The sequence below is a fragment of the Rutilus rutilus genome (genome assembly GCF_951802725.1).
Source record: "Rutilus rutilus genome assembly, chromosome: 10".
Lineage (NCBI taxonomy): Eukaryota > Metazoa > Chordata > Actinopteri > Cypriniformes > Leuciscidae > Rutilus > Rutilus rutilus.
In genome coordinates, this window is record NC_140215.1 from 14,764,850 (window position 1) to 14,784,322 (window position 19,473).

Below are 19,473 nucleotides of genomic sequence, written 5' to 3' on the forward strand. Positions count from 1 at the left end.
CAATCTCAGCACATAACCATCAGGACTGTGTTTCAAGCCTAATTGAGTGCTGTCAAGATTAGGTAAGGTCCTATTCGTGTTAATTGTATTGTACTCTCTTTGGGAATACCAGTAAATGTATTTAAATAATTCCGCCTTGTGAGCTGAAAAGATTATGTCAACTTACAGGCATAATAGAAATGTCATGAAAAATGACAAAGAAGTGGGAGGAAGTAGTATTTTCGCTGAACTATGAGTCCGCAAATCCTTTAAACCCTGAATCATTGTCTATGTCAGTTCCAAGCTTATTAATTAAAGAAATGGTGCCTTTAGTGCACTGATCAGAGGATTAATTCTACTGCTAAATGTAATTTCACTTTACAATAAATATTACAAACATAAATGACAATAAAGGCACAAAAACCCATAAGGTAGGGGTCAGCCAAAAATAATAATAAATAAAGCTAGTTTCAAATTAATGTCATATCAATCAACAGTCATATTTCCTAGAGGCTTAAGTTTCAGAGGTCATCATAGGAGCTCTTGTGTTTTGGTTGAGTGGTGTCAAAGGGATGGTTCACACATTTTTTTTTTTTTATTCTGACATTTACTCACCCCTCCAAATCTGTATGGATTTATTTCTTCTGCAAAACAATATTTCTAAGAACAAAAAAAGATTCTTCTGAATGTTTCAGCAGTTTTTTCATATAGTTCAAATAAATGTGGTCTAAAAACATTTCATTGTATGGAGTGGACAGCAAAGACATTTTTCAAAATATGATGACAGAATATATATTTTGTACTATACCTTAATGCCAATATCAATATTAATCACGTATAACAAGTTTGCAAATAAATAATAAATATATTAGTGCTGTCAAATCACATCTAACATAAAAGTTTTTTATACAAATGTATACTGTAAAATTGTATAATTTAGGTAATTAAGCGCAGGACGGCTCTAGGTGAATCTCATCGCATTGGCCTACCAATCCTACGGTCTCAGGATCTGATTGAGAGTCTTCAGACATGCTTAAAGAGCGCTTAGAGCGAAAGGGCTTGTCTGACATGAGTCCAAAAAGACAATTCCAAAGAAAATGAAAAATAAATGAGTGCAAAAGGCAGAGAGCATGGAGGGGTGGGGGGGGGGGGGCGTGGAGGGGTGTGGGACGGGTGCCAGGCCGTCAGCTTACTGTCGAGCCCTTTGGGCCACTCACAGCAGCGGCTTCCATATTTTTGTTTGTGTCCCCAGGCTGGCACGGATCTCAGGCCGAGTCGCTTGCTACAGACACTATTGATCACGCCATATTCAGTTGTGCTTTATGCAGAGGCCTATATTACCATAGTGACCAACTGAACCATCAACCATTCCCCCCACCCCCATCCCAGACAAATCCGCCCCAGACATTTCTGCCAAAAACCTCATCAGCTCGTGGGAGACCAGCAGGAAGGAGCGGGAACATAGCGTACTGTAGGATGCATTCATGACAAACACGACATAAACAATAACAACGCCCTCAAGGGTGGAAAGGAAGGTCATTCATTGGGAATGACATCCTAAAGTTTTATTTCAAAAGAGGCATTCTTGTCAAAGTGAGTGTGAGGAACACTGGCGAAACAGACAACGGCGGCACATCGTGGCCATGTTCATGGTGACTCCGAAGCTGGATGGAGAGATGGGAACCACTGACCGGGTAACAAATCCATAGAAAACTGCTGATATTTACATAGAGGGATCCCTTGCGGAGCTCTTTGTGTACGTGTTTGCGAGCGAGCGTGTGGCACGCCGCGTAGAGCTTACGCCAGGCTGCAGACACATTCAAGCCTTGTCTTGAAGAACAAAATGACTTGCTGAGTCCCCCTGAAACAAAGGCCTACAATTTAGAGCGGGATCACAGGCTCATTCTCTCGATGTTGGTTTTAGTAAATTCATGGCGGCTTCTTGGCAAATAGCGCTTTGATGTTCCGGGGCCTGGAGGAGCCTTCAGGCTGAATGGAAGCTCAACGGCAGGGCAGCTCTGTTTGTTTGCCCTTTCGCTGGGCACGCACAACCTTTACCACGGTCAATCGTCTACCCTGTCACTAGACGTGCAAGGGGCGAACATGACACACACACACAAACAAACTAATGCATAAAATGGTCATGCACCAGGTATTGCAGAAGACAAAATAATCAATCAATTACTAATTAAGTATCACATCTCTGTTACTGGTTAAACAAAGCACAGATCGTTTTAGCTGTTGACGTGAAGTGCGCGGCACCGCCAGCATGGTGCAAAGTTTGATGTCTGAGGAACCCAGATTTGGCTCATTTTCCCTGAACAGTTGAAGCCATTGTGACAATGTTCTGAGCCTGCTTCAGAGACGGCATGTCAATCATACTGCCATGAAAGGTGAAAGCCCCCTGAGGAGAAGAGAACAGAACACTGGTTGAATAAAAATAAAGGTAGATATTGTCTTGAAGAACATATCCTACTACACAGCTTTAATGCAATGCATATACGACACTACAAAGAAGGATAGGGTGGTTAGAGAGTATATATATATATATTACAAAGGAAGGATTTTTTAAATGCTTGTGTTAATGGTGTTTATTGTAGCGAATCAGTAACTTCATGTTAGCTTCCAAGCCAGTGTTTCATTCAAGATGGTTGGGAATTTAAAAGGACTAAAAATACTGAGCAGCATTAGAATGAAAATGGAGATATTCTTGACAGCTGCAGGAATTAGAGCTGGAAGTCTTTTATTTGCATGCCAGATACTCCTATTCACTGCACCACTGGACTGAGAAGGATATTTCAATCGGTCTACTCGTTCACATCCTCTTAAGAAAAAAAAGAGTTTCAATAATTACATGAAATATGCATCCAAGGAAACTAAATCTGCAGTTAAACTGCATCCTAAATGTAATGTTATGCTGATAGAGTCTAAAAATGATTTGTTGAGAGGCAGTAAAACCTCACGTGGGTATTTTGCAAACATTTTCTGTAATAAATCTGCAAGGAGATCGAAGAGGGCACAAACAAAAAACACAGGAAAACGCTAAATAAATCGAGCAACTGTGTCCCGGAATTTCAGTTTGTGAGCAAAGAGCCGAACGGGGAGAGTGCTGCTGATGCACCCCCAGGCCATCCTTAGCGTAAGAATTACTGGCAGATTGTACATTACTAGCACATCTCAGACACGCGCAGCCCTACCGAGCAGAAAACACAGGACTCAATGATGCACTAAATTAGGAACTATAATATTCAACACCTCATTTGATTTTCTCAGACAAAAGCTACAATGCTGCATGGATCATGGAGGATATCTTGATGCTATATCAGGCTGGAAAATAATACAGATCTTTGTGTGGAAACTCTGGGACTACTGAATGTGCACCTTTCCCAAATTCTGATGCTCCTCGAATGCAGCGATCAGCTCCGTGGCCCACTTGATTCTCTCTGGACTGGGGGAAAATTCCTCTTGAACGGCCTTGATCTGGTTGGGGTGAATCACTTGTTTTCCTAGAAAGAACCAAGTGCAAAAAAAAAAAACACAAACGAATAAGTCACTAACAACATAAACAGTAAATAAATATTCCAAAGAGAATAACATATTTAATGAGCATGTCTCAAAATGAACGAATAGACGTATGAATGATTAAATAAATAAATTGAAATCCTGAACATTCATACTTCAGTAACATTTATAATAAAATTGATATATATTTTTTTTATTAATAAAATATTTCTTATTTCTTTAACCACCTATCGTAATGTACATACCAATTCATTCCACAACCAAAAGTGTCCAATAATAAGAGTGAGTAGTATTTGACTAAAGATGTCAGCCCACATGTATTCATTTCTAAAACTTTTTATTTGTATTTTTAGTGCACCATTAACAGTGGAGCCCACTTACATACAGCACTACAGGAAGTAGTACTATTCTGTAAAAATAGAAGAAAAAAAAAACATCATCTAGGATTATTTCTCCACATTTAAAGGGCTTTGGCTCAGTAGAAGCAAAGGCATTGGTGTGTATTTTCTCCTCTTTCTCCAGTACAGCTCCCTGACCAAGAATGAATTTAAGGGACACAGCAGGGACAGAGGATGCTATGAATTATGGGTGTCATCCCGATTTTCGCCTTGTGCCCCGCTGAACTCTGAAACTTTACTGCACGCTTAGTTACACTCCAATCTGAGGCAGCCTCTGTGAGACTTCACTTGCTGTTTTTGTAACAGGCCTGTGTGAGAGCCACACACATGTACAGTCACCTCAACACACTTCATGCATACACACTACACATAGACATAGATGTCAAGGATAGCAGCATCAGCTACGTGTGTTAATGATCCAACGCTGGGGTGAAAAATAGATAAAAAAAAATAAAAAAATAAAAAATTCCTACATATGACCATGAAATGATCCATAATGTCCATGCACTTACTAAATCTACCTCTAAAAAACACAAGCTTTGTGAGCATCTGATCAATTAAAATGATTTCTTTCTTTTTTTTAATTTCCATAATCTATCTATCAATCAATCAATGTTATTTCTAGAGCATGTTTTAAACATTTAAAAAACGTTTTAAAAATAATATACATATATACCAACAAGCCAAACTAAGTAATAATAAGTAATATAAGCAAAATAAGTAATAATATTATAATCTGTCGTTTATTTTTATTGAATAATTGTATTAATAATAATATTGATATTAATAAATATAATAATGGCTTTTAGAAAGGCCCTATGTAAATAAAAAATAACAACAACAATAATATAATAATAACCCACAATATTATTAGTATTATTAATTTTTATTTATTTATGTAGGGCCTTTGTAAAACCCAAAGTTGCTTCATTGACACCGTGGGTACCATTTTCAAATTGTACATTTCCTTTTCCACCCTACTTTGCTGCATCGGCTAAGAAGCTAAAACGGATTACGGTCATGGAGGCTGAAACCTTATTCTCAAAAATAACATCTGTCCAGTACTGCACCATAATAATCAGGGACGTTTTCCCAGATCAAACCTTTAGGTGATGATATAAAAAATAAATAGCTGTTACGCTCCGCTTTAGCTCGTCTCTTAAAAACAAACACAGAAAGGTATCTAGCTGACAGCCGTAGAATTTAATACATGAGAAAACCATTAGCTCCATCTGTGGGTCTTTCCCCAGCTAACCCATCTGAAACAGCTTCTGCCATGTGTTATCTATTGAGATCCCACATAATTTAGCACACAATATTACATATTGCAGCATTATGTCAGTCATATGTTAACACGGTCTTGCAACAGCACAGGTGTTACTTTCTGCATCTTTTACACATCGCCGAAGCCAAATACTGCAAGGTACGACAATCTGATGATGCAGCCGAGAGTGAACGAGGCGTCAGGTTAACCAATGACAGCTAAGCATGCGCTTTAATGTAAATAAACCAAACCAGCTTGGTGACGGTGTTTTCTATTTGAGCCAACAGTGCTGCAGAAGGAAGAATCACCAGTGTGTGTGTGTGTGTGTGTGTGTACTGTCCCTCTGCTGCTCTGGAGGAGACGGCCTGTTGGATCAACACCCTAAAGCTGAGGCTCAAGGTCCATGTTTGTGACGCCCATCCCAGAAAAGACTGGCAGGGGGTCGTTCCCTCACATCAACAAAATATGCCCCTTCCCCAGACTGCCACCTGTTCAGGAGCTGTCTGTTCTGAGCCAGCTAGTGACAGAGTGAGCAAGGGGGGCGTGGTGAGCCCTTACGCCGCGCCGCTATTGGCCGGCTGCAGTGCATCATTAATGTTCCCCAATGCCATTTGGCCAATCGCAGGGTGCCATCTGTTTTGAGTATGTCTGGTTGGCTCACTACCATTTAGCAGAGTACCACTGTTAGATGATTCTCAAAATCTCACTTAGAAGGACAGAATTTATGAAAAAGGCAGAAAAACAACAACAGAAAAAGATAAACGTGAATAAAAGAAAGAAGGAAAATCTTATTTTGAATGATCTTAAATAATATATAACCTTTTTATATTGTTTCATTTTAGGAGACCAGCAAAAAAAATCGTATTCATTATACAGCACCACATATGTGTAGCTATGACTCGACATAAGGGCCAAAGTCAATTCACAGGTGGGGAGTTCAGGGAAATAATGTTTAGACAATATGTGTGAAGTAATACATACAAGAGGAGAGGATAAAATGTATGGTAAGACTCATCTTAATTTGTAACTTTTTGGCCTTTCTGTTTTGTACCAGATTTAACTGCTTGTCTGTTGCTAAAGATGTGATCATTGTAGTATTTAGCCCAATTATTATTTTCAAAGGAATATATTTATTTAAGAACAAATATATTGGAAAAAGTATTTCTCATGGTAGATAAAATGCCCGATTAGTTATTTAAAAATATTTTAGATAAGTCTGCCAATTTATTTCTAAGAACACATTGAAGGACATTTTCTGATTACAATTTTAAAACGTTAAAATCAGAAACATAAAGCTACAATTTACTGATTTAAAATAAATAACTAAAGTACATTTTGAAAATACAAAAAAAAAATAGTGATTTCAACTAACCATTTTATTAATAAAAAGTTTAAAACCGTTCTGAGCCCCCAATTATTGTATTTGCATTAAATATTATAGTAATAGATTTGCTCATGCAAGTTTAATACAAAATAAGAAGAAAAAAATTGGCTAAACTACATTTATCTGCATGCAATCTTAATTGCCTACGGATAAAAACCCATTCACTGACACACACTTCACACTGAGGGTGTAAACTGTAAACAGTGATTCTGTAGGCTTCCTCACACAGGGACCTCAGACTAGCAGTGGCAAACAGAACGGCGGTGAGCTGAGCGCATGCTACACGAGGAGCCGTTCCAATTCAGACTCGCGCGAGAGGCAGAAGAGAGTCATCAAACCCGACCCCACCTGCCTAATGACAGGCTGCTGAACAGAGCGCCCGGCTGATGGGCTGCAACATGGCATGGTCAACCCGCGGGCTGGCTGCTGGAGAAATACAAGCAACCAACCTCGCAGTGGCACCCTGATGGACGTCCTGGGACACCACAAACCGTAAAATGATGATAAAAAGTAAAGAATTCAGTTGGCTCACATGAATATTTGCATTTTTTTAATTGTTGTATGGTAACCAGTTTCTGCCAAAATAAAAAAATTACTCAAGTAAAAAAATTTGGTAATTTACTGCACTGTAGTATCCATTACAATCATCAAGAAAAATGCATAGTTTTGCATAGAAAGATTCTGAAAGTCTTTTGCATAGTTTGAAGGCAATCCAATATTAATTAATTATTATTTTACAGTAGTAATAATAATATGGTATTTTTGGAGAGACTATGGTTATCATGGTCATTTTTATAATGGTTGTAAATGCTCTTCAATGAATTGATGAATTCTCTTAAAATATTTTCATTAAATATTATAATATTCTATTAAATATAATATTCTATAAAATATTTCCCCGGAGCTGAATGATAATAAAAACGGTGGCTTAAATTAAATTCAGTGTTAGATGGAATTATTGATTAATTTTGATGTTTAAAAAAAGTGGCATGAAGAAAAACAAGACAAGTGAAATATTCTTTAGCAGAGGAGTGTTCTGGAGGAATGGCATTGCTAGTGTATACAGAGATGTGCATGGAGAACAGTGTGTATTCTGCAAACAGCAATTACATATTCATTAGCGGAGGCTCAGAGGAGGGCTGTGTCTGGCCTCCCGTGGCCAGTTACCAGCTCACCAGGACTCCACACACACACACACACACACACACACACACACACACACACACACACACACACACACACACGTACGTACGTATGCACAGACACACGTACAAACACACACACACACACACACACACACACACACACACACACACACACACATAGACGTACGCACACACACTTTCCTGGCTACAAACCCACACATCGCTAAGCTGTGAACATACGTCTATCTCCAACAAACACACTCGCAAATAACAGATACACATTCACACAGGCAAATAAAAAAACATTCACGCATGCGCACACTGACAAACACATGCCAGTAACTTTCTTTTTAAAATTTCATGTACTCATGTAGGATATTAAATGATTGGGTAATAAATCAAATCACCAATGCAATATGGGCAACATTATAATTATAAAACAGATGCCACAAAGTGTTGCAGATTTCAAATATAACAACCAGCACTAATGTCAGCACTAATAAGGTAGATGTCTGATCAAATATAAGATGTAGAGGAACTCAAAGGTGTAGGAACAGAAATACTAAAAAATACACAGATGAACCCACTAATCTCCAGAGGATAAAATATATAATTTATGAAATGTAATTAATATTTTCATTAAGGAATTTTGCAAGTTAAATACAAGTGGTGCTCTATTCATCGCATCTGTGGCAAGTTGTCCATTACCACTTGTTTTTAACCTGGAATATCCCTTTAAGACCTGAATATTATGATGTCAATCACTTCTGTCAATCACTGGTTCTCTTACTTGTTTTGCTCATGCAACAGAAATGTTTACCAAGTTCTGCCAGTATATTCTCTATATGCTATTATGCTTATGTTAGTGCATGAATTTTCATTGAGATCCTAAATCATTTGAGAACCAAGACCCACTTAAAGGAGGACCAGGCAAAAATGCAATACAGTAAGTGAACAGAAAAGAAAAATGATGCAGTCAGCGTACCAGTGAAGCCCATGAGTGCGCCCTCTCTGGCCTGCTGCCTCAGTCCATCCACATCCTGATAGTCGATGTAAACAAGGTCGATCGCCTGGAGACCGAACGCTTTGGTGGTGACCACCACTTTCTGCCGAGCGTACAGGAGTTCTTTAGCGTCTTTAGTGCGTGTGGCTCCTAGATCAAAAACATCATTTTTAAAAATCCCAAGCATCATATAACAGATAAATATGTGCAGTTTGAAGGGGTATTAATGACATATTATCATACAATTGCATCTTTTACATTAACTTATTATTTTTGGTACTGTCACAAAACAAAGCAAAAAAATAACAAAGTGGAAAAAAGGTTTATTAAAGAGAGAGATAAAAACATAGCAGACCTATGCTGGCGCAAAAGTCATCTGACCCAAAGACAACTCCGTCATGATGAAGACCTGCCTTTGGCCCAAGATCTCGAAGTGCTTCACACACTGCCTTCAAGAGAAAGAGAAAATAAAGAGCTGTGCAAATGTGTGTGTGTGTGTGTGTGTGTGTGTGTGTACTTTGGCACTCAATCAAGTCACAGAGTCAAACGACTCTAATTTTCCACCAATACTCCCTTTATCGCTGTCCATGCCTCTGTTCTTTATATTTGTGTTTAGAAATGGAACTATATCAGATATTAAAAAAAAGAAACACACACACACACAATTAATGGCCCGTCTCTGTCCCTGTGGATGGAGGAATCTAGAGATCTGTGAAGACCGTCCAAGGCTGAAACTAACCCCAGAACCAGGACTAGTGAGAGACAGTCTGGAATGTGATATGACCGTGTCAGGCGCGGAGCAGATGGAATTTCTTGAATGCTTTTGTTGGGTTCCAAATTAATTTCACTTCTCGCTGTGACTCTGCAAAATTTCCCTGTCTTGGCTCTGGGATTCTGTCTAGCCAGCACAACAGAGGGTTTGGGGGAGGGGGAAGAAAAATAATCAAAAGAAAAAAAGGAACTGCATATTTTATAAGCAGACAAAAAAAAAACATGACTTCGGCCATTTTTTTCCTAATAGGGGCATTTTTAATATCTATAACTCAAAATATAGGGTGTTATTTACCTTAAAATTCAGCAGACCCAAAGCAGTTTCCACAAAGGTGACCAAGCGGATGGGTTCCTCAAGCTCTCTGCCTTTTAAGTACCGCTGAAACCTGTCAACAAACTGAAACAAACACACACACACACAGTCAAAAACTGTTTAAACAGAAGACATTGTTTAAAAGCCAAGCCTAATTAAATTGAAAAACTTCTGACTCAGGGTTTTGGAGAAAGAAGAAGAATAAAGAGATATGGCTTCAAAAACTTGACAGTCTTTGGACAACTCCTGTTTCACAGGGGCCCTCGAGATATACTACAGGTTCCTGTCTGAATTTACAAAGAAAGGAGCGCTGAATATGAAAAGGGAAGGGATGAGATTTGAGCTGTCTGGGAGTGCATTTCATTTCAGTTTTATGCAGAGCCTCGGCTTCCCCCGGCGGACAGACTCGTGAGACTTGCGATGTGTGATACGACACTTCTCCGAGCTATTCATTTTACCGCTAATATTTGAGCTTACCTAAGAAGGTTTTAAAATGAAGTTTGGTGCTTTGAAGACCAAAGCATTCTGATTTTTTCCAACAGACCAGTTCACAGCTAGCCGTGGACTGCCAGTGGGGTTGCCCAAATTCCAAAATCTATCATCTGGAAACACACAAAAGCTCCCTCTGTCAGATATTTTCTTTTAAAGCCTGTACAAAAATAAAAGGAGGGGGGAAGGGAAGGGAAGGCAAGGGAAGGGAAGGAAAAAAACTCAAAGCAGAAAAGTGTAATTCCCTGTCCCCCCCGTTCCGTCTCTCTTTCACACATTGGGGACAGCAGATTAAAATAACCTCAGGTACGTCAAGGCTAGTTTTCCAAATAAAGGCTAAAATATCCCACACACACTTGTTTTATTAGCTCAAAGAATATGCCTTCATTGAGGGATTTTTTTCTAATGGGGGAATTTTAATCATCTCCCCATTCAATCTCAGTAGGATAAATCATATCTGAGAGATTTGCATAAATATAAACCATCAAAGACTTTTCATCTTCAAAGGGGTTTTCAAGACCCAATAAGCTTTGTACTGTAATCATCTGAGGTCACAACCCTGCAGGAGTAATGCTGCTATGGCAACATAAAAACGCCAACGGCTTAGCATAATATTCCCCTCGAACAGAGAAAAGGGAGGGAGAGGGTAGGGCTTGTTTGGCGGCCCTTCCATTTCCTCACAGTTTCTTTTATCAGACGCCACACTGCCCTCTCCGACGGCTCCGTATTTTTGCACAAAATTATAGCCACTTGGCAGAGAAATTAAGCATTTATAGCCCTCAATCAAACGAAAAGCTCGGTCCCGTCACGAGGTGCCATTAGGAAGTCGATGAGTGACAACAAATTACAGGTGTGCTTTTACTACACTGAAGTAATGGGAACGGTCAGCCCTTTCAATATTTACACAGTCTGAGCATTGAACCGCACTTGTGCAAACGCTAATACCGCTCTCAGGTGACAAGCTTTTCCGGTCGCTATAGGCCGCTTGTGAAAACCCACACTTCTCGACAACAAGTGCCACGGCGGCCCCATCCACCATGATCCGGATGGAAACGAGGCAGGGATTTTGGGGCGAGGGAGCCGCTAGAGCGAAAAAGGCGGCAAGTGGATAAGTTTCAATTAATTCTCTTCAAAAGAGGGCCAGATTAAATGTTTCCGGCCTGCTGAAGTGCTCATTTCACCGTGTGGTGGTGGTGGTGGAGGGGGGAGAATTAGGAGCGGACGGGGAGGGACGGGACTCGAGCTGGTTCCTTTCAGGACTCAGTAGTGTGGCGGCCAAAGAATGCACACAGCTCCGAATCTGTGGGAGAATTGTCTGTGGACAAAAGGAGGAGGGGGGGAGAGTTACGCCTGTTATAGTCCAATAAGCCTTGTCAGTCAAACAAGCACAGAGAGAGAGGATAGAAAGGGAGAGTAGAAGATTTTCACACAAAAGGAAACAAGTAAGTCCATCTTTTAGCAACAAATCAGTCTGGAGGTTCCTCTGCTCATCTACGTTAGAAAGGGGAAGAAAATAAACAACAGAGGGATTTAGGGTCGGTCGGCCGCCGGGACGAGAAGAAGAGGAGGAGAGAGAGATAATCAGGCTTGTAGTGGTACGACTTTGTGATGTGTGTTGGATTAGACACTCACTGACTGCTCATCAAAAGACACAAACACATACATAAGGGAAAAAGAGATATTTAATGCTAATTTAATAGCCAACGATTATTTTATTAAAAAATAAACAGTAACAAGTACCATTATTAAGCTCCCTCTTCATTCCAGAGTAAAACATGTTACAACATCACTGGATTACTCAAACTAAAAACAATTAATTTTGTAAAAGGCATCAAAATGCTGCGGTTTAAAATAGTTTATTCAGCATGTTGTTATTTTCTTTAACTATTTCCCTCACAAAAGCAACCATAGCTTCTGCAGTTACTGTTACTAATGTATGCCTAAAATAAAGTAAAAAAAAAAAAAAAAAAAAAAAAATAGTTTAAAGCAAATAGAATTACAAAAATAATCAGTTGTTGAAAATGTAATGAAAAACGTTTGCCTGCTATTGATTGGTCAAACAGGTAGTCCTGCCCCCTAACTCATGCCATTGGTTGAATCAATGTTGCTGTGTCAGACAGCACAAACAAACAGACCAATAACAGCACAGAACCACTGTCCTTTTAAGAGGAATTAACCTACAAATGACTTGCATGGTTTCTGCATATATTAAACAGTTTAAAAAAAAAAAAAATTTGTGAGGATAGTTTTCACTAAAACCAAGATACCACAAAAATAATTCGTGGCAACAAAAACTGTAGTAACTATGGTATTTTTTTTTTACAAAAACTAGTGACCAACCGTGGTCAATTTTGGTAAGGACTCTATATAACCAAGTATGATAATGTATCTAAACTGTTCAGATCTGTGAGACACAACAAAAGGGAGAGAAAGAGAAAGATAGAAACATCCTCTCCTTTCATGTTTGTCTCACGCCACTTTCAAAGCAATGGGCCCATGTCAGGTCAGTGCTACATGACTTCCTCTCCGCTCACAATCTCCCATATCCTGCTGCGGCTATGAGCTGGACCGTGTGCAAAGCATGTGGAGAGCATGTTCTAACCCCCACCACATATGTGTGCACTTTTTTAATGCATTCACACACACTGTATTACTCAATGTGACATGTGTAGGGGTTGTATTGATTTTCGAGTGGCTTAGTAGGTAGTGAATAGCAGATAGCGTAGGTAATTTTACTTGGACAAAACTCTGAAAATGGGGTTATTTTACATGTGGCTGAGAGAGGAGGATACCCGATACCAGCTGTATGTAACAATGATAGTAAGATTATAATATAATTGGAATATTACCGAGTTGCAGTAAGTATATATATATATATATATGTGTGTGTGTACGTGTAATGTATATTAATGTATATTAATATATATATATATACACATACGCACGCACGCACACACACACACACATGCACGCGTATAAGGGCTATTCATTTAAGTTGTTGTTTATGAACTACTCTATGGACGGCAAATATTTTTCAGCAATAGACAAAATGGCAGTGAACAAGAATGAGAGAGAGAAATATGAGCACCTGTCAGCAATTAAAAAGGGAAGAAAAAGAGCGGCCCGGGAAATATATGAGCACTAATTAAAACCACTAGTTAAAAACTTCCTGCTTCAAGCCTAAACTAACTGTGAGCAACAGACTAGGGGCCCCCTCCATTTCTCAGCCTCCCTCCCTCCCTTCATCTACCTAGTTAAGACATTGTGGCTTCTTTCAGGTCTTTTCAGTGCTCATGCAGAGTAGCTGAATACTGCAGATTTGGGCTGGGTTGGCTGGTTGGGGGAAATGAGCTGGAGGGATTTGGGGGCTGGTGTATTGGCTGTGCTGGGGGCCTCCTGGGGCCGACTACCAGAGGAAGCCCTGCTTTGATGGACGAACAAACGTCTTGAAGAATCCTCAACACCTCCTGCAACTCACACATGGAGGTGATCAGGAGGAATGAGTGTTTTGTGGCTTTTAGACCATGTCTGCTAGCTTTAAGACCTATATGCTAGTGCCACTGACTGACTGACTGGCCATCTCTATAATAATGAGATCTACGAGTGGCTTAAGTGTCCACCAGCTTTGATTTTAGAATATTTTTGCATTAAACATCAAAGCTCAACATTGCCAGCTTCATGGTAGGTTTACTGAAGAGGCCCTGTACTTCCAGGGGAAAGAAGTATTTTGTGACATCTGTCTTGTGAGGCTAGTTTTAAAATGTCATGGCTTTCTTGAGCTGATGCCAAGATATACAGCCCCATTTCTCCCCGGGCCTGACTACAGAGATCAAGTCCTCTGTACAGCCCAATAGAAAAGATTGTTATTATTGCTTTGAAAAGACCTGTGGTTTCTTCTTACCCTGCGAGTTCAGAGAATGTTGTGTTCTATACAAATGATGGAAAATGCAAGAGCACATTAGAGGTTCTCATTTTTCACATTAAGCAGGTCATAGTCTTCAATTTGTGGGATAAAATGATCATGAATGTCACATTAACTATAATTTAACCATAATCATATGGAAACATATGAGTCCTCAATGTACAATTCAATGTTTGCTAAATGTACTGATAAAAAAAAAGATTTTTTTAAATGTTTTTGAAAGAAGTCTCCTATGCTCACCAAGGCTGCATTTATTTGATCAAAAATACAGTAAAAACAGTAACATTATGAGATATTATTACAATTTAAAATAACCGTTTTCTGTTTTAATATATTTTAACATGTATTGTGTATGGCAAAGGTGAATTTTCAGCATCAGTCTTGCTCAAGAAACATTTCTTATTATTGAAGCATAATAAATGTATTTTCTGACACTTCTGATTTAAAGCATCCTTGCTGAATAAAATATTTTAGATATGACCCCACACTTTTGAACAGTAGTGTACAGTATAATGGAAAATGTATGATTTTCAGAAAATATTGACTAAAATGTTGCTCTGTTTCAAGCTAGACTTGAAAAATAAGACATGGGTTGTATGGGCCTCTTTTATGGTGCTTTTAAAATATTTTTTGGCCACTGCACTGTATAATTTCCATGTATTCTTTTGTATTTCACAGAAAGCGTATAAATATTGACAGAGTGCTCTTTTAGGTCAACTCTTTGTTTAAAGTGCTTAAAGAGTCATGATTCTCTCACCCACTGCACCTCTCCTGTGTTCTCCACCTTTGGCAGCATGAGAGCTGTGGGCAGCACGTCCGCCTGTAGAATAACCTCCATGTCGGCTTCGGCCAGGCCGCTAGACACAGAGTTCAACCGTACACACTTCTCCGTACGCCCCAGATCCAGATCAGCCAGCATCTTTGGGATGGTTTTCCGAGCTTCCTCCTGTGAAAAAAGGAAAAAAGAAAAAGAAATCACTTGTGCCATTGTGTCAAAAAGTGCTTATTTCTCCACAGCAGATAATACAGCATGACATTTCTCAATGCAGGCTGGACCACAAAATGAAAGGGTGACCCAACTGTGTATGCTCAGCTGGGTCACTATTCAGTGATGTAATAAACACACAATATGATTGCAAATAAACACTGAATGGTTATGTTACCCAATTCAGACTCTCTATTTGACAAAGAACACAGGCTTGTGGGCATCAAACCTGCAAAAAAATGATTGAAAATAGGTTAGGCAGGTTTATTGTTTGCTTTTGTGCTACTGGATGACTATGATTTGTGTTTACCTGATAAACGGGAGGAAATATGTCACGTATGAAAAGCTACAAGCAATAAAAATGGCCATTGGAGCACTTTTAAAAAGATAAAGATGCATCAGTTTGGACGAGCGGATGTTATGTGAATTTACAGGGAAGTGGCGGTTGGCGCCTGGGATTACAGTGCGGAAAAAGATCTAGTGAGAGGGATCAACCTCACTACAGCTGATCCACCAAAGGCCATAAAATGAAAAGCCCTGCACACACAAACACCACAGACACATGACCAATGGAAGTGGAGGGAGGAAGAAACAAAGTTAAAGCCAAGTTCCAGGGCCTAACTGTGACACAGCAGCACACGCCAGGAGATTCAAACCAGATGCAGCTCAAGAGACTGAATGTAGGTGGGAGGGAAAGGTCCAAAAAGATGAAGTTTCCATTGGTCGGAAAACAGCACTCCGTCCAAAGGGAAATGTGGTCTCAGTTAAACAGGAGGAGGAAACAGTAGCTCAGGAGTTGTCAGGTTAGATCAGAGGAGGGATGAGAAACGTCAAGAGAAAGAGGGGAGGGGGGTTAGCTCAGGGGTTCATTTAACTTGAATAAGAAACTCCTTAGGCTAGGTCATCCTCACACCATCCACACAACTAGGGTCACCTCTACCCAAAAACTGTTGAACTTTAGCCTAGACCATAACGGCCAAATACATGGCATTTACATCAAGATTAGAGATAATTCATAAAAAGGAATTAATTAAATAAATATTAGTATTATAATTAAATAATAACAACAACAATAACAGTTATTATTATTATTTAAATAAATAATAATAAAATGAATTAATCTTACAAGGTATGTATGGTTTTTTAATGTTTTAGTCTAATAATCATCCAGGTGTTATGGTGTCAAAAAAACACACAAAGAAAAATAACAAACATTTGGTTCGGCATATCAGTTACAAGACACTTAAACAAAAATAACCATTATACATATTGGTTATAAAAAAGGGCAAAGATAACCAATCTCTAGTCTAGATCTGTAACCCCCTTTTTAGATGAGCCTGCATGACCGTAAAACTCAGCCTTTTGAACTGGTAATCACAACCGGTCTGGATTCAGACTCCCTTAAACTAGATCTAAAATAACAATGCTGTCAACCATTTTTATTAGAAAAAATGTGTATACAAGCTGTGAAGTCTTCTATATGACATGTGAAGCATTGCAGATATACTAGCAAAACAGATTAAAACCAAAACACAGTCTAGACACTCGCATGTCTAAACTAACATTGTGGTCCTCAACTTACAGTTTATGTTGAGAGTTGTTGAACTGCAAAATGAACACAAAAGATTCTCAATAGGAAGTCATACTGTATGTATGCTTATAGCCTATAATATATTTGAAGATCACAGTGGTAATATTAGGAGGGCCGACGGATTTATGAAGCCATAACTCAGCATTCGTAAAGCTGTTCCATGGTGGATCCAGTTTGAGTCCTCCAGTATAATCCAAGACTGATCCAGTGTCTTTGACACTGCCGAACCACTGTTCTTTGTATGTCTGGTATCACATTCACTCTTGAACAAAAACATGAGGCTTTGAGTAACAAATCAACATCAAAAAGCACCTATATCAAGTCAAAAGATATGAGAGTAGCTAGAAATGGACCAATCAGACTGAAATAACCACTGAATTGTGTAATGCTATATCAAACCTTCATGCCACACGATTCTCTGCTTTTTATCACCACATTTCGCTTTGAACTGATATTCCCGACAGAAAAACATTTGAATTTCTATCAGTAGGAAGGGCTCGCTATTTCATCTCCCCTCACAGTAAATTGACAGAAAGAACATTCTCGAGAAGATCTCGGGCTCCTGAGGGGACCCAGCCATTCCGAGCCGGAATAAAAGTACTTTGAAAGCTGAAATGTTTTACATTAAATGGAAGCCCGTCCAACTAGTTGCTTCAAAAGACACTTCCCCAATCACACAGCATCCCACAGAGTGACCAGGAGAATCGCAGGTTTGAGGGATCTTTGATTCCTTCCATCAAGCCCATCATTAAAGCTCAACACAGTATCATGACAGCACGTCCACAAAACACTCAAAACAAAGGACAGACTTTAAAGTTGGTAGACGCTGACTTCTCATTTTAAAAAAAAGGCCGATCTTTTACATTTGTAGAGAATTCGGACTCCAACTGTGAGATATGTCAAGAAATGGATCTGCGTTTGGATTATTCAGTGTCTAATCAAAGCGCAGGAAAAACGTGTGGTTTGTATGACATTTGAAATGTATAATGATTTTGTATAGATTTGCATTATTAGAAATGAGAGCAAGAAATGTGAGAGGGAGGGACAAGAAGCAACTCAATTAGATATATTTCCATTTAATGTTTCTCACTCTATTATTTTTTCATCCCAGCTTCTTCCAACCAACCATGACACTTACGATTTCAAAAACCATGTGTAATCTAAGCAAACAATGTCTCACGGACAGTGTCTGACAGGTGACGCACCGGGCATCTGGAGCTCTATTCCAGATGAATGACTAACAGATCCAGCATCTGATTCCGCATTTGTCCGGTTACGCATGAGAGGGAAGCCTGTCCCTCTAGGCTCGCTGCTAGATTCTCTCAGCCTCTCGAAAACCGCCACTTCTCTTCACACTGTGAGGCTGAAGAATGATCTGTTACTACTTCAGAGCACTGCTCAGGCAGCTCACATTTTACTGACTGGTTCTGCCAATCAAAACAGAGGGCTGTAATTTGATAATGAGAGAGGGACAATATGTGCACTTTTCTTTAAAACTCAGCGTTTTGTGATACGCTGGGCTGCACTGGACTCCCAGCATTAAGATGATAGAGAGGTTGCTGGATTGAAGCGTTCAGATGGGACTTTCAACATCTGCCGTTCACAGTTAACTGGAGGCTTACTGTTCATGGCCTCTATTTACTTCTGTTCTAGAAGTACTTGAAATGTCTGTCATCATAATCTGATTTTAAGCAACACAATCTACACATTTGATAGCTGTGCCAGTAAAAACTTCAACCTAAACAAATAATGCTTAATGTGCTAACAGTGTAGCCCTGTGATGCAGGATGCATGTGAGAATTTCTTCTGCTTTTGAAGTGCTGAAGGAAAAACATCTAAGCTAGTGATGAGAGTGGGAACAGAAGATATTTGTGTCTCTGGGGAAATGACAGAGCTCAGTTTTTCTCAGGGATTTTTACTGCATCAAAGTTTTATAGGTAGCAACTCTGAGAGAATTATCTAATACTATTCAAACAGAAAACACCATACAGAATTGCAAAGTAAAGATCTCTGTAACTTTTCAAAGCTGATTATGATTGGACTTTTTTCTAGTTGTGTTGCAATCATAAAAGTAGTCATGTAGACACGTTACACAAATTTGTTTCTTTTTGTCACAACCCTTATATTTTCACAACCCTGTTACCAAAGTTTTGCATATCATTTAAAAATAGATTAAAGGAATATACATTAAATAAATTACATTTATTAAATTGATAAAATAATGACAACAACAACAATATATATATATATATATATATATATATATATATTATATATATATATATATATATATATATATATATATATATACACTACTATTATATAATATACAACACTACAATTTAATGTACAAAGTAAGAAATTGGAATGATTTTATTTATTTTAATTTAAAAAAGTACATTTCTTATAACAGAATAAAACTAAATTTTACCTTTTCATAGAAAATGTATAATCTGGATTTTTTTATTACACTAACCCATCTCTACCTGGCCATGCTCTTTATATTGCAGACACAAAGGTGTTTCTTACCCAGTTTCTTCTTGCTGTAAGGCTGATTATTTGCTAGACACTTATAAAAGCAAAGGTCGTATTTTTAAAAAGTGGCATTACATGGAGTAGCCTACCCGGGGCACATGGAGCGTTGGCAGTAACTGACTTTCAATTTTCTAGCCATTAGAGTAGTTCACACCTGCTGCCTGCCAGAGCT

General features: G+C 38.8%; 1 protein-coding gene across 2 annotated transcripts in view; it reads right to left on the bottom strand.

Annotated features, from left to right (window-relative positions):
* Positions 1 to 579: 579 nt before the first annotated feature.
* Positions 580 to 19,473, bottom strand: part of clybl (citrate lyase beta like) — a 73,913-nt gene continuing 55,019 nt past the window's right edge. Inside the window, exons 3-8 of one of the 2 annotated variants that reach the window (XM_084421732.1) lie at positions 14,948 to 15,136; positions 9,762 to 9,863; positions 9,051 to 9,144; positions 8,678 to 8,845; positions 3,361 to 3,485; positions 580 to 2,383 (exon numbers count right to left, since the gene is read on the bottom strand). In XM_084421732.1, coding sequence (XP_084277858.1) covers positions 2,288 to 2,383; positions 3,361 to 3,485; positions 8,678 to 8,845; positions 9,051 to 9,144; positions 9,762 to 9,863; positions 14,948 to 15,136 — 774 coding nt within the window. In that variant the 3' untranslated portion in view covers positions 580 to 2,287. The remainder of the gene's footprint in view (positions 2,384 to 3,360; positions 3,486 to 8,677; positions 8,846 to 9,050; positions 9,145 to 9,761; positions 9,864 to 14,947; positions 15,137 to 19,473) is intronic. The other variant, XM_084421733.1, reaches the window with a different exon arrangement.